This window comes from Rhinoderma darwinii, chromosome 3, assembly GCF_050947455.1.
Source record: "Rhinoderma darwinii isolate aRhiDar2 chromosome 3, aRhiDar2.hap1, whole genome shotgun sequence".
NCBI classification, from domain to species: Eukaryota; Metazoa; Chordata; class Amphibia; order Anura; family Rhinodermatidae; genus Rhinoderma; species Rhinoderma darwinii.
In genome coordinates this window covers 227,051,488-227,075,790 of record NC_134689.1, presented here as the reverse complement: position 1 = coordinate 227,075,790, position 24,303 = coordinate 227,051,488, and the positions used below count along the sequence as shown (strand labels likewise).

Sequence of the window (24,303 nt, the reverse complement as noted above, 5' to 3'; positions counted from 1 at the left end):
GCTGGTTTAAACCTTTATTCAAGTAGTTGGAGTGAACTTTCTATATGTGTCAACCATCTCACCCTGGAGATGGCGATCCTGTGAGCTAAATTTACCCCAAGTTGTCACAATATATACAGTGAAGGAAATAAGTATTTGATCCCTTGCTGATTTTGTAAGTTTGCCCACTGTCAAAGTCATGAACAGTCTAGAATTTTTAGGCTAGGTTAATTTTACCAGTGAGAGATAGATTATATATATTCAAAAAAAAAAAAGAAAATCACATTGTCAAAATTATATATATTTATTTGCATTGTGCACAGAGAAATAAGTATTTGATCCCCTACCAACCATTAAGAGTTCAGCCTCCTCCAGACCAGTTACACGCTCCAAATCAACTTGGTGCCTGCATTAAAGACAGCTGTCTTACATGGTCACCTGTATAAAAGACTCCTGTCCACAGACTCAATTAATCAGTCTGACTCTAACCTCTACAACATGGGCAAGACCAAAGAGCTTTCTAAGGATGTCAGGGACAAGATCATAGACCTGCACAAGGCTGGAATGGGCTACAAAACCATAAGTAAGACGCTGGGTGAGAAGGAGACAACTGTTGGTGCAATAGTAAGAAAATGGAAGACATACAAAATGACTGTCAATCGACATCGATCTGGGGCTCCATGCAAAATCTCACCTCGTGGGGTATCCTTGATCCTGAGGAAGGTGAGAGCTCAGCCGAAAACTACACGGGGGGAACTTGTTAATGATCTCAAGGCAGCTGGGACCACAGTCACCAAGAAAAACATTGGTAACACATTACGCCGTAATGGATTAAAATCCTGCAGTGCCCGCAAGGTCCCCCTGCTCAAGAAGGCACATGTACAGGCCCGTCTGACGGTTGCAAATGAACATCTGGATGATTCTGAGAGTGATTGGGAGAAGGTGCTGTGGTCAGATGAGACTAAAATTTAGCTCTTTGGCATTAACTCAACTCGCCGTGTTTGGAGGAAGAGAAATGCTGCCTATGACCCAAAGAACACCGTCCCCACTGTCAAGCATGGAGGTGGAAACATTATGTTTTGGGGGTGTTTCTCTGCTAAGGGCACAGGACTACTTCACCGCATCAATGGGAGAATGGATGGAGCCATGTACCGTCAAATCCTGAGTGACAACCTCCTTCCCTCCACCAGGACATTAAAAATGGCTCGTGGCTGGGTCTTCCAGCTCGACAATGACCCGAAACATACAGCCAAGGCAACAAAGGAGTGGCTCAAAAAGAAGCACATTAAGGTCATGGAGTGGCCTAGCCAGTCTCCAGACCTTAATCCCATCGAAAACTTATGGAGGGACCTGAAGATCTGAGTTGCCAAGCGACAGCCTCGAAATCTTAATGATTTACAGATGATCTGCAAAGAGGAGTGGGCCAAAATTCCATCTAACATGTGTGCAAACCTCATCATCAACTACAAAAAACGTCTGACTGCTGTGCTTGCCAACAAGGGTTTTGCCACCAAGTATTAAGTCTTGTTTGCCAAAGGGATCAAATACTTATTTCTCTGTGCACAATGCAAATAAATATATATAATTTTGACAATGTGATTTTCAGTTTTTTTTTTAAATATAATCTATCTCTCACTGGTAAAATTAACCTAGCCTAAAAATTCTAGACTGTTCATGTCTTTGACAGTGGGCAAACTTACAAAATCAGCAAGGGATCAAATACTTATTTCCTCCACTGTACATGCATATATTAGTGCTGGTTATCACTTACCACTCGACCAGTTCACAATATCTTGCTATTGAGAGCAGAATGTATTGGCTCCCCTTGCGCTGGCTTTCTCTTCTTTTTCAATGCAAGTGCAGGACACTGTAAACATATTTTAAAAGTGTGGCAGGCGCTAAAGAATCCCCCTTGCTTTTTTAATAAACTTGTATTACATAGTGACGCAACGTTGGCATCACATTACATCGCTAGGTCACCATGGAGATGGAGGCAGTGGCTGGAGGCTGGGTGCAGGGGCGTAGCTAATGGCTCATGGACCCCGGTGCAAAAGTCCTTCTGGGGCCTCCCACCATCTTTTCATGGCTGACGGCCCGCATCTTTCAGATGCATCGCTGGGTTTCCTAAAGTGAACCAACGATGGAGCACTACCACCCAGGGGCGTCACTAAGGTCTTAAAACTTCAGGGGAGATAGCATATCTATAGCACTACCACCCTATAGCTATGGATAGGATTAGATACATTGGCTCAGTAGACTTTATCACATCTGATAGGCTTAGATATAGGGCCCAGCACGCTGACATTGGATCCAGGATAGGTAAGATAATAATTGCTTTGCTTATGTGTTACAAGTTTTTTTTATGTGTTTGAGTTTTTTTTACAGGTTTGGTTGTTGGACTACGATCGATTTGAGGACTACTTGGATGACGGCATTTTTTTCGTTTTTCAATAAAATGGTTAAGGAGGATTTTGTGGGTATTTTTTATTGTAATAACATATTTTTTCTATGTCTCTGTAGTTTTTTAAAGTTTATTACTACCGCCTTAGTGATGGCCATTGGCTGATTGAGAGCGTTCATAACTAAGATGGGGTTTAATGTTAGCCAGTGAAAAGGCTAACACTAACCCCCATTATTACCCCGGTACCCACCGCCACAAGGGGTTCGGGAAGAGCCAGGTATAATCCAGTATCCGACCATCTGTAGTGATGGTTGGGTACTGGGGTGGTCGCAGGCTGGTATTTATTGAACTGAGAGAGGCCAGAAAGCTTGGCTCTTCCCACCCTGGGAATGCTCGCCTGCTGCTTTATCATATATGGCTGGTTATGAAAAATAGGTGGGATCCCACATAGATTTTTCCAATTATTATTATTTTTTTAAATGATGTGGGGTCCCCCCATTTTTCATAACCAGCCAGATACAACATAGAAGCAGCAGGCTAGCATTACCAGTGTGGGAAGGCCCATGGTTTTTGGCCTTTCCAAGCCTAATAATACCAGCCTAGATGGTCGAGTACTAGATCGCACATGGCCCTTCCAGGTACCCCTGTTGGCGGTGGGTACCGGGGTAATAATGGGGGTTAGTGTTACCCTCTGCACCTGTTAACGCTAAGCCCCGCCTTAGTAATGGACGCTGTCAATCAGCCAGCGGCCATTACTAAGTCTGTAGTAATAAGTTTAAAAAAATACAGACGTAGAAAAAATATTTTATTGAAATAAAACCCCCTCACACAACCCTCATTATCCATTTTATTGAAAATAAAAAAAGCTGTTATCGAAGTAATCCTCCAATCCAATGTAGTCCAACAACCGAACTTGTAAAAAAAAAGCAAAAACACAAAAAAAACCATTAGTAACACATGTGTTAGGCTTAGATACAGGGCCCATGTGTGATCCTATCTGATGGGCCCTGTATCTAAGTGTACCACATGGTAGGCTTAGATACAGGGCCTAGTAGACAGTAATCTTATACAGTACAAGATTACTGGCTGCTGGGGTCCTGTATCTAAGCCTATCATGTTATAGGCTTAGCTATAGGGCACATCAGACAGAATCACACATGGGTTCTGTATCTAAGCCTACCAAGCGGTAGGCTTAGATACAGGGCCCATGTGTGATCCTGTCGGCTGGGACCCTATAACTAAGCCTACCATGTGGTAGGCTTAGATACAGGGCCCATGTGTGATATTTTCTGTTGGACCCTATATCTAAGCCTGCCACAAGGTAGGCTTAGAAACGGGGCCAAGCAGAAGGATCACAACATGTGTGATTCTGTCTGATGGGCCCTGTATCTAAGCCTACAACACAGTAGAGTTAGATACAGGGATGCCCACAATAACGTTATACTTACCCTCCTCATTGTTGGCTCCGGGTGAGGTGGAGGTCCTGACACCATCCAGCATTGTGACGTCATGACGTCAGAGACATCGGGACCTCCACTGCGCTGGGAACAAGGAGGGTAAGTATGCTGTTACTATAGTAACAGAGGCCCGTGTCATTTATTACATAGGCCCCAGTTACTATAGTAACTTTTAACAGACGTAGTGCGGGGGGCCGCGGGCACCCCTGGCTATGGGGCCCCGTCACAATTGCGACAGCTGCGACCCTTGTAGCTACGCCTCCAGAGGTTGCAGCAGGCCCCTGTTTAGCTCGGGCCCCTGATGGAAGTACCACCTGTACTGCCCTGATGGCGGCTCTGCCTGCAACTGCGCAGACATATTGCATGGACAGTAGGTGGGCCTCTGTGCTTATAAATGCCAGGGCTGACTTTATGTCTGACACCTAAGGGTATGTTCACACGACAGCGTCCGTAACGGCTGAAATTACGGGGATGTTTTCAGGAGAAAACATCCCCGTAATTTCAGCCGTAACGGCATGTGCAGGCGCTTGAACGCCGCGTCCATTACGGACGTAATTGGCGCTGCTTTTCATTGGAGTCAATGAATAACGGCTCCAATTACGCCCCAAGAAGTGACAGGTCACTTCTTTGACGCGGGCGTCTATTTACGCGCCGTCATTTGACAGCGGCGCGTAAATATACGCCTCGTGTGAACAGACAAACGTCAGCCCATTGCTTTCAATGGGCAGATGTTTGTCAACGCTTTCAAGCCGCATTTTTCGGACGTAATTCGGGGCAAAAAAGCCCGAATTACGTCCGTAATTAGTGTGTGTGAACATACCCTAACTGTTAAATATATTGTGTATCTTGTTGATACAGCTAAAGAGCAGTTTTTCTCACACCCCCCTTGTGGCAATTTCTACAGATAAAAGGAATTTGTAGTCACATAGCAACTATGCCAACAAATTAGTCTCAACATTGTAAAATATTTCAACATCACAGTGTGCTATTCTATATAGCAATATTAAGATTAGTGCTCTAGAGGTAGTCGTCGACATTAAATAACTTATATCATAGCACATGTAAAAGTAAATGAGAGCTGAATAGTAAAAATAAAATGTTATCATGTCCAGAAAAGTGTTCTGAACTGGACAATAATCCCCTTTCATATCTCATTTGAGAGATTCACTCTACCATTTGCCTTTTTTAAGCAAAATGAGGATGGGATTATGACACAAGGGGAGGGGAAACTTCCCTAAGGAAATGAACAGATAAAAAGCAAAAGCTAGCTAGGTATAAAAAAATAAAATAAAGCAAAAGGACAGATCTGTGTAATTGCTATGGAAAAAGTGATACTTTTTTGATAGAACAGATTCTATCAATGAGGTCACAATATATATATATATACTGCCTGTCAAAAGTTTTAGGACACCTCAATTTTTCCAGTTATCGTCTACATTAACATAGTTCTAGTACAGCAAATAACGTGAAAGGGTTCAAAGGTTCAAAAGTAAGTTAGAAACATAAAAAATAATATACATTTTTTAACATCAAACACAACTATAGTCTGAATTTCTGTAGGTCTGTCCTACAGAGAAATTGCCAAGAAAGCCAAGGTGCCAGTCAGTACAGTTTCCTACACCATCAAAAGGCACTTGGAAACTGGTAGAAACTCTGACACGAAGGGGTCTGGCAGACCAAATCCACTACAAAATCAGATGACAAGTATTTGAGAGTCAACAGTTTGCATGATTGGCACCTCACAGCACAAAATCTTCAAGCACAGCTTAACCCCTTCCTGCTCTGGCCACTTTTGACATTCCCGACGGAGCCTCATTTTTCAAATCTGACGTTTCACTTTATGTGGTAATAACTTCAGAATGCTTTTACCTATCCAAGCGATTCTGAGATTTTTTTCTTGTGACACTTTGGACTTTATGTTACTGGCAAAAATTGCTCGATACATTCAGTATTTAATTGTGAAAAACACCAAAATTAACATTTTTCTAAATTTAAATGTATCTCCTAGTAAGACAAGCAGTTATACCACACAAAATTGTTGCTAATTAACATCCCCATATGTCTATCTTAGATTGGCAGCGTTTTTAGAACATCCTTTAATTTTTCTAGGACGTTACAAGGCTTAGAACTTTAGCAGCAATTTCTCACATTTTCAATAAAATTTCAAAAGGCTATTTTTACAGGGGCCAGTTCAGTTGTGAAGTGGCTTTGAGGGCATTATATATTAGAAACCCCGAATAAATCACCCCATTTTAAAAACGTCACCCCTCAAAGTATTCAAAACAGCATTTAGAAAGTTTCTTAACCCTTAAGACGTTTCACAGGAATTGAAGCAAAGTAGAGGTGAAATTTACAAATTCCATTTTTTTTGCAGAAATTAATTATTTTGAATCCATTTTTTTTTTGTAACACAGACCGTTTTACCAGAGAAACGCAACTCAATATTTATTGGCCAGATTCTGAAGTTTTAGGAAATATCCCACATGTGGCCCTAGTGTGCTTATGGACTGAAGCACAGGAGCACCTAGTGGATTTTGGGCCTAATTTTTATTAGAATATATTTTAGGCACCATGTCAGGTTTCAAGGGCTCTTGTGGTGCCAAAACGGTGGAAATCTCCAAAAAGTGACCCCATTTGGTAAACTACACACCTCAAGGAAATTATCTAGGGGTATAGTGAGCATTTTGACCGCACAGGTTTATTGCAGAAATTATTGGAAATAGGCCGTGAAATTTAAAATATACATTTTTTCAAAGAAAATATAGGTTTAGCTAATTTTTTCTCATTTCCACAAGGACTAAAGGAGAAAAAGCACTGCAACATTTGTAAAACAATGTCTCCAGAATAAAAGAATACCCCACATGTGGTCATAAACGGCTGTTTGGACACATGGCAGGGCTTAAAATGGAAAGAGTGCTATTTGGCTTTTGGAGATCACATTTAGCAGGAATGGTTTGCGGTGGCCATGTCACATTTGCAAAGCCCCTGAGGGACCAAAACAGTGAAAACGCCCAAAAAGTTACTCCATTTAGGAAACTACACCCCTTGAGGAATTCATACAGTGGGTGTAGTGAACATTTTGACCCCACAGATCTTTCATAGATTTTATTAGAAGTTGGCAGTGAAAATAAAACGTAGCTTTAGCTCAAAATTTTTAATTTTCTCAACAAATAAAGGAAAAAATAAAGCCCAATATTTGTAAAGCAACATCTCTGGAGTACAGAAATATGTGACCCCATATGTGGTCATAAACTGCTGTTCGGGCACAGGGCAAGGATCAGAAGAAAAGAAGCGCCATTTGGCTTTTGGATCACAGAATTCACTGTATTGGTTTCTTGATACCATGTCGCTTTTACAAAGCCACAAAAGTACCAGTACAGTGGAAACTACCCAAAAGGGACTTCATTCACAAAACTATACTCCTTGAAGAATTCATCTAGGGTGTAGTAAGCATTTTGACCCCCACATGTGTTTCAGAGATTTTATTAGAATTGGGCAGTGAAAATAAAAAAAACATTTTTCTTCAATAAGACGTAGCTTTTACTCAAAATTTTTAATTTTCACAATCAATAAAGGAAAAGAAGAACACCAACATTTGTAAGCAATTTCTCCCGAGTACCGCAATACCCTATTTGTGGTCATAAACCGCTGTTTGGGCACACAGTAGGGCTCAGAAGGGAAGGAGCTCCATTTGGCTTTTGGAGTGCAGATTTTGCTGGATTGGTTTCTAGTCGCTATGTCGCATTTGCAAAGCCCCTGTGGGACCAAAACAGTGGAAACCCCCCAGAAGTGACCCCATTTTGGAAACTACACCCCTCAAGGTATTCACCTAGGTTTGTAGTGAGCATGTTAACCCTCCATGTGTTTTGCAGAAATTAGTGTTCACTCGATGTTGCAGAGTGAAAATGGGATTTCTTTCCATAAATATGCCAATATGTGTTGCCCAGCTTGTGCCACCATAAGACAACTCTCTAATTATTATGTTGTTTTTCCCAATTTTAGAATCACCCTACATGGGGCACTAATCTTTTTGACTAGGCTCAGGAGTGAGAGTACCATGCGAAATTGGTGCTTAATTTGGTGACTTACACAGTATTGGTTCACAATTGCAGAGGCTCTGATGTGAAATAATAAAAGAAATTCCTGACAGGTGACCCCATTTTGGAAACTGTACCCATCAAGGCATTTATTATGGGGTGTAGTGAGCATTTTCACCACAGAGGACTTTTCCATAAATGAATGCGCTGCGAATGGTGCAAAGTAAAAATTTCAATTTTTCCCTAGATATGCCATTTCAGTGGCAAATATGTTGTGCCCAGTTTGTGCCACTGGAGAAAAACACCCCAATTTTTTTTAAAGGGTTCTCCCAGGTATGGCAATGCCATATATATATGGAAGTATATATATCGAACGCTGTAGGGTTCCGAAAAGAGGAGTGTGGATTTTGCTTGGTAGTAGTTTTGTTTGGAGTTTTACTAGTATTTCAGTCTATTATGTGGGGGCATATGTAATCTGTGTGGAGTACATCAGGGGCATAGTCAGGTGGTATAATAATGGGGTAAAAAAACATAATAAAATAATCCATAGATGTGTGTTACGCTGTGGAGCAATCCTTTCTGCTGAAATCCTTTCTGATAAATTACGTCCTTTCTTATCCCTCTTTTGGTCCACAGTATTGCTGGTGTATCCGTTTATAATGTGGGGGCACATGTAAGCCTGGCACGGTACATCAGGGGCATAGTCAGGTGGTATAAGAATTGGGTTAAAAAAAACAGTAAAATAATCCATAGATATGTGTTACGCTGTGAAGCAATCCTTTATGCACAAGCCAGTGTCGCACTGATAAATGTCATTCCTTATTCCCCTTTTGGTCCACACTACGCACCTTTGCAGTTTGGGGAATTTTGCTGGGAAGTGTTGTCCTGGTATAATACGGGCGCCCTTGCTTCCAGCAGATATGTTTTGGCCCTACCCTTCCTGGTTCCCTAATTGTAGGGCCTTGATAAATCGCCTCTTGAAACAGAAGAAATGCTCCCCTCAGTGCTGCACAACTAAATATTTTTTATTCCCTGACTTATTGGAGCCTTAACTAATTAAAATTTTTCATAGACGTAGTGGCATGACAGCTGTTTGTTTTGCGGGATGAGTTATTACTGGTACCATTTTGGTGTAAAAGCAACTTTTTTATCAGTTCTTATGCTATTTTTTGGTAGGCAAGGTAACCAGAAAACAGCAATTCTGGCAGTTTCATTTATACAGCGTTCATCACGCATCATAATTTACATGTTAACTTTATTCTGCGGTCCAGTACGATTCCGGCGATACCTAATTTATAGCACTTTTACAACTTTTTGCACAATAAATTTACTCTTGTAAAAAATTTTATTTTTTCTGTCGCCATGTTGTAAGAGCCAGAACTTTTAACATTTTTCGTCAACGGAGCTGTATGAGGGCTTGTTTTTTGTGAGACAAGCTATAGTTTTTATACGTACCATTCTCGGATACATGCAACTTTTTGATCTTTTTATTCCAATTTTTGTAGGGAAAAGTGACAAAAAAAAACAGAAATTCTGCCATTGTTTTTTAAGTTTTTTTTTACGACATTCACTGCGTGGAATAAATCACATAATATTTTTTTATTTCAGGCCGTTATGGACGCGGCAATACCAAATATGTATGGTTTATTTATTTTTTTCAATAATAAAGGACTTGATAAGGGAAAAAGGGTGATTGTGTTTTATTTTACTACTTGAAACTTTTATTATATTTTGTACAACTTTTTTCACATTTTTTTTAATTTTTTCTTTTTTACAATTTTCTTTAGTCCCACTAGGGGACTTGAAGGTTCAACTGTTGGATTTTTTTCTAATACATTGCAGTACCTATGTAGTGCAATGTATTAGATCTGTCAGTCATTCACTGACAGCAAGCCGATTAGGCTTTGCCTCCAGACAGGGCCTAATCGTCTTCCGTAACAGAAGAGCAGGAGGCCATTGTTAGGCCTCCTGTTGCCATAGCATCAGTCGGCAGCCCTAGGATTGCAGGGCAGGGCTGCCGATCTGCTGCCAACCACTGAGATGCAGGGATCGCTTTTGATTTCTAAATCTGAGGGGATAATGGCAGGAATCGGAGCTAGCCCCGGTTCCTGCTGTTGCAGGTGAATGTTAGCTGTAACACACAGCTGACATCCACCTCTAATGATGCCGGCTTAGCTCTTTCCATACTAGGCATACCGGGAGGCTAGTGTTAGGGCTACGGTTGCCTTTGCAGCCACCGGCACCCCGGCAATTTAATTTCTGCTTTGACCGCTACATTTAAGGGGTTAATGATGGGGATCGGAGCAAACTTCGGTCCCCGCCATTAACCCAGGGTGTCAGCTGTAACTTGCAGCCGAGACCCGGGGATGGTGGCACCGACTCAGATTCTGAGCCAGTGTCCACTATTTGTCATATGGATACGGCAAAAGCCCTAGCTTTCCATGATGTATCCATATGACAAATGTCGGAAAGGGGTTAATGCAGCAAAAAATAAACAAGTTTCAATTTCAACTGTGAAGAGAAGACTTCTATCTGCAGGTTTGACAGGTCGAGCATCAGTAAGAAAGCCACTGCAAAATAAAAAAAAATACTATCTTGGGCCAAGCAGCACCTCCACTGGACTACTGAAGAGTGGAAGAAGGTCTTATGGACTGGTGAATCAAAATTTGATATCTTTGGTACATCATGCAGGGTTTTTGAATGTCGTCGAGTACGTGAAAGGATGCTTCCTCAGTGTGTGACACCAACTGTCAAACATGGAGGAGGAAGCGTGATGGTCTGGGGATCTTTTGCTGGACCCAGAGTTGGTAACTTGCTCAGGGTTACTGGCACACTGGACAAAGGCACACCACAGCATTTTGATGCTCCATGCAATACCCTCTGGTGTACGCCTACTTGGTCAGGGGTTCATATTACTGCTAGACAATGATCCAAAATATCCTTCTAGTTTATGTCAGAACTACCTAAGAAGACAAGAAGAAGCTGGTAAGCTTCAGAGAATGGAATGGCCTGCACAGTCTTTGGCCATGTTTGGGATGAACTTGACAGAAGGGTGAAAGCAAAGCAATTTACAAAGGCAGTACATTTGTGGGAACTTCTGCAATAATGTTGGGAAGAAATTTCTAAACAATATCTGAATGCAATTGTAGAAAGAATGCCTTGATTGTGTAACGCTGTTATATCAATTACTGCGTAATTCCACTAAATTAGCAAAAGACCTGTAGAGTCAAAATGCTCACTATACCCCTTGATAAATTCCTTGAGGGGTGTAGCTTGCCAAATTGGCCCTTTATGGGGAGTGTTTCCTTTCTTTTGGCCCCACAAGACCTCTTCAAACCTGACATTGTGCCTAAAATATATTCCAATAAATAAAGAGGCCCCAAAATCCTCTAGGTACTCCTTTGATCTGAGGCCGGTGCTTCAGTCCTTTACCACACTAGGACCATATGTGGGATATTTCTAAAAACTGTAGAATCTGGGCAATAAATATTGAGCTGCGTTTCCCTGGTAATACCTTCCATGTTACAGAAAAAAATGGATTAAAACTGATTTTCTGCAAAATAAATGAAATTTGTAAATTTCACCTCCACTTTGCTTTAATTCCTGTGAAATGCCTAAAGGGGTTTCTAATATATAAGGCCCTCAAAACCAGTTCAGAACTGAACTGATCCCTAAAAAAATACTTTTGACATTTTCTTGAAAATGTTAGAACGTGCTGCTAAAGTTCTAAACCTTGTAACGTCCTAGAAAAATAAAAGAATGTTAAAAAAAACAATGCAAACAAAGTAGACATATGGGAAATGTTAACTAGTGACTATTTTGTGTGGTATTACTATCTGCCTTACAAGCAGATACATTTAAATTTATAAAAATGCTAATTATTGCAAATTTTCTCAAAATTGTGGTGTTTTTCACAAATTAACACTGAATGTATCAACCAAATTTTACCAGTAACTTAAAGAGGTTCTCTCACCACATTATAAGTGGCCTATCTTGTACATGATGTGATCGGGGCTGTAATGTAGATTAGAACAGTGTTTTTTATTTAGAAAAACAATCATTTTTTACGTAGTTATGACCTATATTAGCTTTATGCTAATGACTTTCTCAATGGACAACTGGGCGTGTTTTACTATATGACCAAGTGGGCGTTGTACAGAGGAGTGTATGACGCTGTACAATCAGCGCCATACACTTCTCTCCATTCATTTACACTGCAGATAGCGATATAGCTATATCGCTATTTGCAGTCACATAAACACATTATAACACTACTCATGTGTCATGACAATGAATATACATTACCTCCAGCCAGGACGTGATGTGTATTCATTCTCCTGACCACTTCTGTAGCGTCTCTGTGATTTACAGCACAGCAGGCGTAGTCTCGCGAGATTACGCTGTAAACCGTCATTCACAGCGAGATCTCGCTGTGCTGTGCTGTGCTGTAAATCACACAGACATTACAGAAGTGGTCAGGAGAATGAATACACATGACATCCTGGCTGGAGGTAATGTATACTCATTGTCATGACACATGAGTAGCGTTATAGTGTGTTTATGTGACTGCAAATAGCAATACTGCTACAACGCTATCTGCAGTGTAAATGAATGGAGAGAAGTGTATGACGCTGATTGGTCACTGATTGGTCAGCGTCATACACTCCTCTGTACAACGCCCACTTGGTCATATAGTAAAACACGCCCAGCTGTCCATTGAGAAACTCATTAGCATAAAGCTAATATAGGTTGTAACTCAATAAAAAACACTGCTGTAATCTACATTACAGCGCCGATCACAACATGTAAAATATAGGCCACGTCTAATGTGGTGACAGAGCCTCTTTAAAGTCCAATGTGTCTTGAGAAAACTATCTCAGAATCACTTGAAAAAATAAAAGCATTCCAAAGTTATTACCACTTTAAGCGACCCATGTTAGATTTAAAAAAAAAAAAATTGACTAGTCCTTAAGGCCAAAGCAAACTTAGTCACGTTAAGACATTAAACTGTGTAATTATCAATAAAAACGGAAAAAATGTAGATGTGCTAAAACTTTTGACCGGTAGTGTGTGTGTATGTGTATATATATATATATGTGTATATATATATATATATATATATATATATATATATATATATATATATATATATACATATACATATATATATATATATATATAGAGAGAGAGAGAGAAATGTATATGGAGAAATGTATTTGGACTCCTACAGGTGCATTTATGACATCCTATTCTAAACCCATGAGCATTGATATGAAGTTGGTCTCCCCTTTGCAGTTGAACTCAGCGACCCCGCTCTGTAACTTTATGTGGTTTATAGTATATGAAGAAACCGCAACACTGCCACCGTTGCAACAAGTCAGTATGTGAAATTCCTCCCCTCCTAGACATATACATTAAAATTAAAATGTTAATTAGATCAAGTAAACCTGAATATGCGTGAGGACACTGCACTATCATATAGCAGTAATGCAGTGGCAGACACAGACAGCTGAGGGCCCCTGTGTAAGAACAGTATATGGGGCCCTTGCTCTCCAATATTTCATCATAAATCACCCCCTTATGTCTCTCTAACAATCTATCAGTAATTGGTAGCCATTAAATTCATAATCTCAGGCATTTACATATTATCTAGCAGACAGAAGAAGGTTGCTTTAAGGTAGCAGTAGACCCTCTTACCCACTGGGCCTCTGTGCACCAATGAAATGTCCGCCCCTGTAATAATGCCTGCATAGTAAGTATATTGCCTCTAATTGTTCATTATAGCATTTTTCCCCATGCTGACTAGTTTACAAACAGTACCAAAATAAGGGAGCAGACGAAGGGTCTGTCTCAGTGGAATGTAGTAAACTAAGTGAAAATACATTTGCCAACGATTATGTGCAAAACTTATAATAGGATTTGCTTACCAGAGCCCCTGCACTTTATGTACATAACACATTACTCTTATCCTTAATGGGTATGTCTAGATCTACATAAAAAATTGTGACTGAAAAAATACTGCATTATATATCTTTCATTGAACCTAAATTACAGCCTGTATCAGGGTCAATAATATTTTTGCCTCATGCTATTGTTTCTTTGCAAGTTAAAAGTTGCACTGTAGAAAGCCAATGTGAATTTCATTTATTCAAAATATTAAAATGAATCTTAAAGATGTTGTCCCAGAATCGACAATTATCACCTATCCACAGGATAGGTGATGATTGTCTCATCCCTGGGTGCCCCAGTGCTGGGACCTTATGATTGTGAGAACGGGGGTCCATAAACCCCAAATCCTCTTCAATGCTCCCCCTGCAGCGTGGAGAATTTTGAATGGAGCGGCGGTCCAGCATATGCCCGTTGGTCCACTCAATGTGTTTGGGACTGACAGAAACAGCCAAAGGCAATGAATGAAGTTACAGCGCGCATGCTTGACCGACTCTGCATTGGTCCTCCTTGTTGCGGTCGAGCATTGAGGAAGTCAATTGATGATTGGTGGGTCCCCAGCGATCAGACAATTATTACCTATTCTGTGGATAGGTGATAATAGTAAATTATGGGAATACCCCTTTACCTAAGGGTCACTTTGCAGGGATTATATCAGTAAAAAATTACATATAATTGAAATCAGCAAATAAATTTGTTTTTAAGTATAAAAAAAAGAACACAAACATTCTCTCTTTTTTAGAGACTTGAATCTATTTAATAAAAACTAAAATTTAATCCGAGAGACATTCTCTTTAAACATTGTATTATTGAATTATCAGCAATTCCCCAATATAATTTTATTATCATGATCACTCTGTTTACAAAGCGAACAAATCTATAATTCTTCAAATATTATACTTCACATTTGTGTAAGTAGATAACAGTGTTGTTTTGTTGTTTTTTTTTAGGACAACCTGTGTTCTGTGAATGTAGTGGCAATTAGTAATGTAATTTCTGAATATGGTTTTTCAGCCGTTCCAATCTTTGATATCTCTGAACCTCCTAAACATACCCATTTTTATTCCTCTTTTATAAATATAATGGGAGATAGGGATAAGAACAAGTAAATATTGGCCTCACATGGCCACTTTCTTTTGATTTTGCTTTGGTGTATTGAACAGCATTTAAAGGGGTTGTCCACTACTGAACAACTGATGACCTATCCACTGGACAGGTCATCAGTATATCATCGGCGTGGGTCAGACACCCGGACACCTCACCATTAAGCCACTCTGTCTGACTCTGGGCACCGGATGTTTTGGCCCATTTTGCGATGTACAGAGCCGGAAGCATAGCGGCCATGCTGCCGAACTGCAGTTCTGCTCCTACTCACTTAAATAGCAGCAGAGCTGCAGTACTACAGTTTGGCCTCTATTCAGTGGCCGGAGCCAACTGCTTACAGCATGTAAGTCCGGTGCTCGGAGGCAGCTGGAGCGGCTTAAAGGTGTGGGGTCCGGGTGTCCGGTAGATAGGTCATCACTGGTCCAGTAGTGGACAACCCCTTTAACTCTAAGGGTCCTATTACTCTAAGGGTCCTATTAGGGCTGTGTGAACGAGTGCCGATCAATGAGTCAGCACTTTGTTCGGTGCTAATTTGCTCCTTTCCCACAAAGCAATGATTGCTTATGTATAGGGACGAGCGATCGTTCCTCCAATCGCTCGTCCCCATACATTTTCATCATGTTGGTAGCGCACCTCCCTGTTTACACAGGGAGATGTTCTGCCAACAACTATGATTTTAAATGCAGCATAAAAGAGCAGATTAGCCAATGAACGATTGTTTGGTGGTTCATCGGCTGATCGTTGCCCTGATTACGCAGGACAGTGATTAGGAAAGAGCATTCATATGAACGCACGTTTGCTCGATCATTGACCCATGTAATAGGGCCTTAAGTCAAGCACACTCTATTCAAAGACATTTCTCCAAAGCACCCCCAAGGATTTGGTTATACACTGTGCTCAAATTAAAAGCACAGCATGAGGACTGTGATAGATGGTACATCTACCACCGGTTGAGAATGTAGGCCTTGGCTTGCTTGTTTCTTTCAGCAGAAAACAGTAGGAGACAATTCAGATTTGTGGCATATACATCAGAATATCGGAGAATCAAACTGGCAATTATCTAATATATATGGTCAGGTTACGAAAGAGTAAGGTGGCTGCCAGATTAACTCCTTAATATTAAAATTGTAGAAAAAGGAGTTAGTTGACAAGTTTTTTATACTTAATTTCTAAAGGTACATTGCCCACCGTACCTTGTGTAAAATAAATAGTATTGTTTAAAAAATGATAATGATGCCTGAAAAGTATCAACCACTATGTGTAATCTTCACCTACTTTTACAAAAGAATACTAACATGAATGTTGCAGTTCAGTGGACTATTTTGCTCTGTAAATGAGTACAATGTGTGATGTAGTCATAGGAATGAATACTTCACATCAAAGAAGAACCTCATGCCCGTTTTGTATGCTTACATATGTACAGTGATCATGCGGGCAGGAAACACAAGTAATGGTTTGTGGATAAACAAGACTGTAGTTGTCTGCCAGTTGCTATTATGAGGCTGCAGACTTAAGACAGCACTGCTTGATATTCAGCAGATTTGAAATAACTTTCAGAATGGGCAAAATTTAAATGCCAATGCCCCTTGAAGATTAATGTATCATTGAGTCCATGTACTACTCTAACAAAATAACATTAAAAACATTGTATTTATACTTCAGTAAATCTATACAGCACAATTTCTACTTTGTTCTTTATATTGGTTACAAGCTTGAGGTTTCTCTATTTTCCTCCTGAAAGAAATACTCAGAGCTTGTTCTAGTAATTAGTATCAAAAGGTATAAAAAATGCACATTAGAAGCTGAAGATATTTTTAATAGTACAAAGATGTGACCAGAATATTTGATGCCATTCTCTGCAATAGAACAATATGTTATAGATTAATTTCAGTTTGAGCAATCTCTAGGAAAAGTGGCGCATGAACATAATATTTATTTTCATACAATCCAGATAGGGATGAAATAAGGAACAACATTATATAACAACTATAATAGTTTAAAGGGAATATAAAGTCAGAAAATGACCTATTATTCAAATCAAGATTTGGTGGTTTTTGTCATCCAAAAATTTATACTATTTGTATTTAAAAAATATCCTGAAATCTTGCACTTTTTACACTGAGCACTGAGCCTCACTATAGGCTGACACTTCCTGTATTCTAGTGATAATTTTTTAGCAGTCGTCTCATTATCATCACAGACAGGATTAGGGTATGTTCCCACGATTAACAAAATACGTCTGAAAATACGGAGCTGTTTTCTAGGGAAAGCAGCTCCTGATTTTCAGACGTTTTTTGAGCAACTCTCGTTTTTTGCGGCGTTTTCGCAGCGTTTTTTACGGCCTTTTTGGAGCTGTTTTCAATAGAGTCTATGAGAAAATGGCTCCAAAAACGTCCCAAGAAGTGTCCTGCACTTCTTTTGACGAGCCGTCATTTTACGCGCTGTATTTTGACAGCGACGCATAAAATGACAGCTCGTCTGTACAGAACATCGTAAGACCCATTGCAAGCAATGGGCAGATGTTTCCCGACGTATTGGAGCCATCTTTTCAGGCGTAAAACGCCACCATTACGTCCGAAAAGAGGTCGTGTGAACATACCCTTACAATGTAAGGTAAAACCCCTATTATAAAGCTGGAGGCAGATTACACATGATCACACTATTGACAACAGATGATGGACACAGCTCACCTCTTCCCCCTCCCTGCACAGTGACCTCTGCACATCACAGAGCATGCTCACAACACTCTCCTTTAGAAGTCTATGGTGGGGGGGATTTATTAAGACTGGTGTTTCCTATGCCAATCCTAATATAAAAAGCACTTTATTCATTAAGAGGCGCACAACTCTGGCTGTTTATGCAGCAGAAATGGAAGTCTACATCAGCTATGAGCTGTCGCAGATTTCTGCTATAATGTATGCCAGAAAGTGGCGTTAAAAAATAGTGAATTTGTCAGGCCACGGGTGGCCATGCAACTCTCGCTGAGTGGCAGAGGTGGCATAAAAATGCAAAAGTCGCTACATTTTTGCGCAAATATTGAGCTTTTGTGCAAATTGCTTTTCTATGCCATAAAACTGGGACAGAGTGCTTCATTAATTCCCCCATTGAGTCCTTCCAGACTTCAGTTTCATATGTCCATGTGGCTTTGTAATATAACTATTTAGGGGCAATTGGCTTCTTTCTCACATGTAAGTAGCTTGTAGTTCTGCAGGCTGGGGAGGAGGGGAGCAGAAGGGGTAAAAAGTTTGCACAGAGCACACACTGTAGCTCTTACATCACACCAGGGACAAATCAGAAGTGAGACAGAAAAAAACAAAAAATATGCTGGATGGACATTTAATATACCCCTACAGCTGCCTGAGTGATTTTCTCTTGTATCAATTGGTATGCTTTATGTAAATGAAGATGTAGACACTGTAAACCGGCATTAACACATTTTTATGGATTTTTGCACTCTGGTAGATAACTGCATCAGTCAGATGTCATATCGTAGTGAATAATATTTTATGAAGTCCCATTCACACAGTGCAGTGGAAAACAGCGTGATTGCAATGAATACTGTATTTTTTTTAAAACCGCAACTTTCCCTTTGGGTGTTGGTTTTGTCATGTTTTTATTGTCTTTTTCACCATCAACTTTAAACTTTGTGGCATTGAAAACCTTATGTATGATTGAATACAATTGAATACAATGATCGTAGCTTTTACATGCAGGACAGTGATTTTGATTTTACATAGAAATAGCTGTATAAAACATTTATTTTAATTGTTAGCTTTAAAAAAACTGCAACCACAACCATGCAGTAAAACCACAGAAAAAAACATGTTTTTCACAATGTTTTGCTCTTTGCCACTCCATTTTACCACTTTTCAGAGCCAAATCTATAAAGCACTGTGGAAAAAGGAAACTACTGTAAATAAACATAACCATATATTTTTAAACTCTTGGGTGCTATGGAACCTATAAGGTAATTTTTGCCAGGATAATTGTTGATGTGTAATATGTTGGAGTTATATAAGCAATGGAAAATAAATAAATAATGCAAATCTATTTTAGTGTCTAAACAGTTAGTTACTTCTAGAACATTAACCATCAGAAAACCAGGGGTAATAAATCATAAATACTGAATGGTCCAGCAGACTCTACCAATCGCCATGTAAGGGGCCATTCACATATATACGTTGTCCCTTTCAGTTTCCCTCCGACATGTTGCAGAAAAGCTGGAGGGAAACTAATGCTAGATCGGATCCCATAGCTTTCTATAGGATCTTTTCTGGCACATGGGACGTAAGTTATGGCGCTGTACGGTGCCGGACCTGTGCAGGAGCAGGATCCAAAAACCTTACCTGCAGCCTTTTTGGGTCTGTCTCCCAGGGAAGTCTGGTGCCGTATCCTATCTTAATTCACTGTAGCGGGATGAACACCGGGTGCTGCCGCATCCACCTTCCGGCAGCACCCGGCATGGGAATCCCTGACCAAAGCATTGCCGATGCTCTAGCCGGGGAGCAGGAACTGAATTTATTACCACCCATGCCCAACCTGTAAATAGCGCCACACCCCTGTATATAGTGCTAGCCCCTGTAGATTACATCACTGTAGCTCCCTCTAGGAGCGGAATCCCCGGGCAGAGAGTTGCCGACACTATGGCCAGGGATTCCGCTCTTGGAGGAGCCCCTGACGTCACTGTCCATATATGGACAGTGATGTCAGGGACTACTCCTGGAGCATAATCCCCTGACATAATCCCCTGACGTCGTCAACGCTCTGGCCACTGATTCCGCTGTTAAAGGTAACCCCTGACATCACTGTCCAATGCCCTGGCCAGAGATTCCGCTCCTAGAGGTAAACCCTTATGTCACTGTCCATATATACTCCTGGAATCCCCTGCCAGAGCGTCGGCAACACTCTGGCCGGGGATTCTGCTACTAGAGGGAGCCCCTTACATCCCTGTCCTTATATGGACTGTGATGTCAGGGGCTCCTCCTGGAGGGAATCCCCAGCCAGAGCGTTGCTGACGCTCTAGCCGGGGATTCCACTCCTAGAGGGATCCCCTGACGTCTCTGTCCATACGTGGACATGGTAGTCAGGGGCTCCTCCAAGAGGGGCGGTGGTTGGCTATCTACAGGGGGGGGGGCATGAGTGGCACTATCTACAGGGGGCCGTGGGTGGCACTATCTGCAGGAGGGTGTGGGTGGCGCTATCTACAGGGGGCTGTTTGGCGCTATCTACAGGGGGCTGTGTGGCACTATCTATAGAGAGCACTGTGGCATTATCTACAGAGGGCACTGTGGCAATATCTACAGAGGGAACTGTGGCAATATCTACAGAGGGAACTGTGGCATTATCTACAGGGGGTGTGTGGTACTATATACAGGGGGCACTGCGGCATTATCTACATGGGATGTGTGGCACTTTATACAGATAGCTGTGGCATTATCTACAGAGGGCACTGTGGCATTATCTATAGAGGGCACTGCAGTATTATCTACAGGTCGGGCGTGGCACTATATACAGAGGGCACAGTGGCATTATCTATAGAGGGCACTGTGGCATTATCTACACATGAAATTCATCAGTTTTTTAAATGGACAGTGAAAAACAAATGCAAAACGGGTCACAATCGGCCATCAAAAACGGAAATACGGAACGGATAAAAAACGGAAGCAAAGCGGCCGTCAAAAAGACGGTCGCTTTTAATGGACGGCACCCAGACCTTGTAGTGTGAATAGAAACAACAGCAATCCCAGCGTGGTGTGGTTAGGAGATGCGAGGTGGGATTGGGTAGCTGTAAAGGCACCAAAAACGAGCTCCTCCCTGAAGTTAGGGCTAGTGTTTGGCATCTTTGTAGGTTCACAAGGCTGCTTCGAAGATCGGATCTGAGGTGAGTGGACAGCAGCTGCCCTCTGGGATCTCCCTCTCGGCGCCGGCCTCAGCGCTGCACTGAATATGACACACGTGACATTACAAAAGTGTGTGTCAGACTTCGGTGTGGCACCCGAGGCAGGAGCAGAGAAGGAGAGCCCTGACATGCCAGGATCCCGTCAGAAGTTTTGTGAAATAACAAGTACACAACATGTATTTAATCTATCATGTATCCAATCTATCACAAACTATGCACCACTCAGATAAAATTGGCACATTTTTATACCCTAGACAACCTTTTTGGTGGAATATTGTGATAAAAAGTGATGTTAAAAACGGATGGTAAAAACTGATGACAACTAACGACAACCGATGACAACTGATGGTTTTGTAATAAAAATTGTGAAAAAACCTGATGGCAACTGATACATTTTTGCATCAGTTTTTGCATCAGTTGTAATCACTTGGGAGACAAAAAAATTGATGCGGATGCAATAGATATATGCCAATACGCCTAATTATGGCGGTCACTAAAGGGCCTTATTCTACAGTGACGCCTTTTTAATGGTGCTGTAGAATAGGTCCTCAATGGGCATCACTGGATTGTGTGCACTGCAGTCTAATGACAGCTTATCTCCCGCTCTACAAGCCTCAATCTTTGGAACCCCTGATCCTAGCCATTTAACCCTTTTATTTGGGGTCTCCCCTTAGATCAACTAACTAGACTTTTCCGTAAAGTGATCAGGGAATGGGGAACCCCTGTACAGTCAGCCCTGGGGACCTACCAGCCTGTTATGGCACACTGAATGCTACCCTAGCAACAGTCTGTGTCACAATGACATATAACATAACGTATTAGAATACTGAAGTATGCTATTACATTACATGTTTAAAAAGTTAAATAGTAGTTACTGGGATTAAAAAAAGCGTTAAAAAAAAAATAGAGAAAAAAAAAATAAGTCTGCCAAAAACGGCAATAAACGTGATAAGTTCATATGAAATAGACTTTTTGAGGCTTATGTTACAGAAAACCAGAAAACACACACATATTAGGTATCCCCATAACCATAATAACCTGAAAAATGTTTTTTGTGTGCGTAAACCATTAACAATATAAGAAATAAACAAGAAAACAAGAATAAAACCGCACAACCTTTTTCCTGTATCCCCACGAAAATATAAATTACACACTAATGTATATGTGCCTCCAAATACCTCCTACAAAAATATCTATCTATCTATCTATCTATCTATCTATCTATCTATCTATCTATCTATCTATCGATCTAATTTACATCATGGTTTATGCCACACTGACAAAATGAACACTAATTGTAGTTAACAAAACTGACTTGGTATCTAAAGGAATCACTATTTAACCATAGTAAGAATAAATATATATTATTATTATTATTATATATATATATACAGGGTGGGCCATTTATATGGATACACCTAAATAAAATGGGAATGGTTGGTGATATTAACTTCCTGTTTGTGGCACATTAGTATATGGGAGGGGGGGAAACTTTTCAAGCTGGGTGTTGACCATGGCGGCCATTTTGAAGTCGGCCATTTTGTATCCAACTTTAGTTTTTTCAATGGGAAGAGGGTCATGTGACACATCAAACTTATCGAGAATTTCACAAGAAAAACAATGGTGTGCTTTAACGTTACTTTATTCTTTCATGAGTTATTTAAAAGCTTCTCTTTGTTTACAGCCATTGACATGTCGCAGAGGTTAACACGTGAGGAGCGGATAGAAATTGTGTTGATGTCTGGTGAACACAGTACCCAGGTCATTGCAGCAGATTTCAATGCAAGACACCCTACGAGACCACCCATATTCCATGCTACAGTTTGCAAACTGCTTGCCAAGTTTCGTGAAACTGGTTCAGTGTTGGATTTGCCCAAATGTGGACGCATGAAAACTGTCACTAATGAAGAAACATCAGTGGCTGTCCTAGCTTCATTCAGCAAGAGCCCACAGCGTAGCACTCGCCGCATGTCACTGGAGAGTGGCATCAGTCGAACATCCCTTCGGCGGATATTAGCTACTCACAAATGGCACCCTTACAAACTCCAGCTGCTGCAGCATCTCAACGAGGATGACCCAGATCGGTGCACTGAATTTGCAGAATGGGCAAAACAAAAATTGGAACAGGACCCTCAGTTTACACAGAACGTTTTGTTCAGTGATGAGGCAAACTTTTATGTGAATGGTGAAGTTAACAAACAAAACCACCGCTATTGGTCTGACACTAACCCACATTGGATAGATCCCTCCAAGACTGTTGGAACACAAAAATTGATGGTATGGTGTGGTATATGGGGTACAAAGATAGTGGGGCCATTCTTCATCAATGGAAACCTCAAGGCCACGGGATATCTGAAATTGCTACATAATGATGTGTTTCCCTCTTTATGCACTGAAGCTGGCACGTTCCCTGAGTTTTTCCAGCAAGATGGTGCACCACCACATTATGGGTGTCAGGTCTGAGCATTCCTAGATGAACAGTTTCCTGGAAAGTGGATTGGTCGTCGTGGGTCAGTTGAATGGCCCCCTAGGTCTCCCGATCTGACCCCCTTAGATTTTTATCTTTGGGGTCATCTGAAGGCAATTGTCTATGCTGTGAAGATACGAGATGTGCAGCAACTGAAACTACGGATACTGGAAGCCTGTGCTAGCATTTCTTCTGTGGTGTTGCTATCAGTGTGTGAAGAGTGGGAGAAGAGGGTTGCATTGACAATCCAACACAATGGGCAGCACTTTGAACACATTTTATAAGTGGTCAGAAACTTGTAAATAACTCATGAAAGAATAAAGTAACGTTAAAACCAAGCAAACAATTGTTTTTCTTGTGACATTCTCGATAAGTTTCATGTGTCACATGACCCTCTTCCCATTGAAAAAACTAAAGTTGGATACAAAATGGCAGACTTCAAAATGGCCGCCATGGTCAACACCCAGCTTGAAAAGTTTCCCCCCTCCCATATACTAATGTGCCACAAACAGGAAGTTAATATCACCAACCATTCCCATTTTATTTAGGTGTATCCATATAAATGGCCCACCCTGTATATATATATATATATATATATATATATAATTATAATAATCAATAATAATAATATTAATAATAATAATAATCAATAATAATAACAATAATAATAATAATAATAATAATAATAATAATAATAATAATATTCCTTAGGTCTTATTGCCCTTTCATCTGGACTTCATATCAGTGTTTTATAATTTTCACTTAATATGTATTATTTATCTAATAGAGGTTAATACTTTCTGGCCTGTTCAGCAGAACAAGCATAAGAAGACATAAGAAAACACATACCTGTTTCCACAGCTTCTTTGACTATAACAGCACAGTAGGGTCTTTGCATGGCGTCCCCATTTGGTGGCAGGTATGGCCCAACTTCAAAATTGGAGAGACTTATTCGTAGAAATGGAGACATAGCTTTTCCTGTGTGACAGTGAGACAAGAAAGTTGTTTCTTTA

The 24,303-nt window shown here is 40.6% G+C and overlaps 1 protein-coding gene across 1 annotated transcript in view; it reads right to left on the bottom strand.

Annotated features, from left to right (window-relative positions):
- PRKCQ (protein kinase C theta) overlaps positions 1-24,303 on the bottom strand; it is a 199,200-nt gene that overhangs the window by 81,640 nt on the left and 93,257 nt on the right. Inside the window, exon 3 of the mRNA XM_075857478.1 lies at positions 24,140-24,268. Coding sequence (XP_075713593.1) covers positions 24,140-24,268 — 129 coding nt within the window. The remainder of the gene's footprint in view (positions 1-24,139; positions 24,269-24,303) is intronic.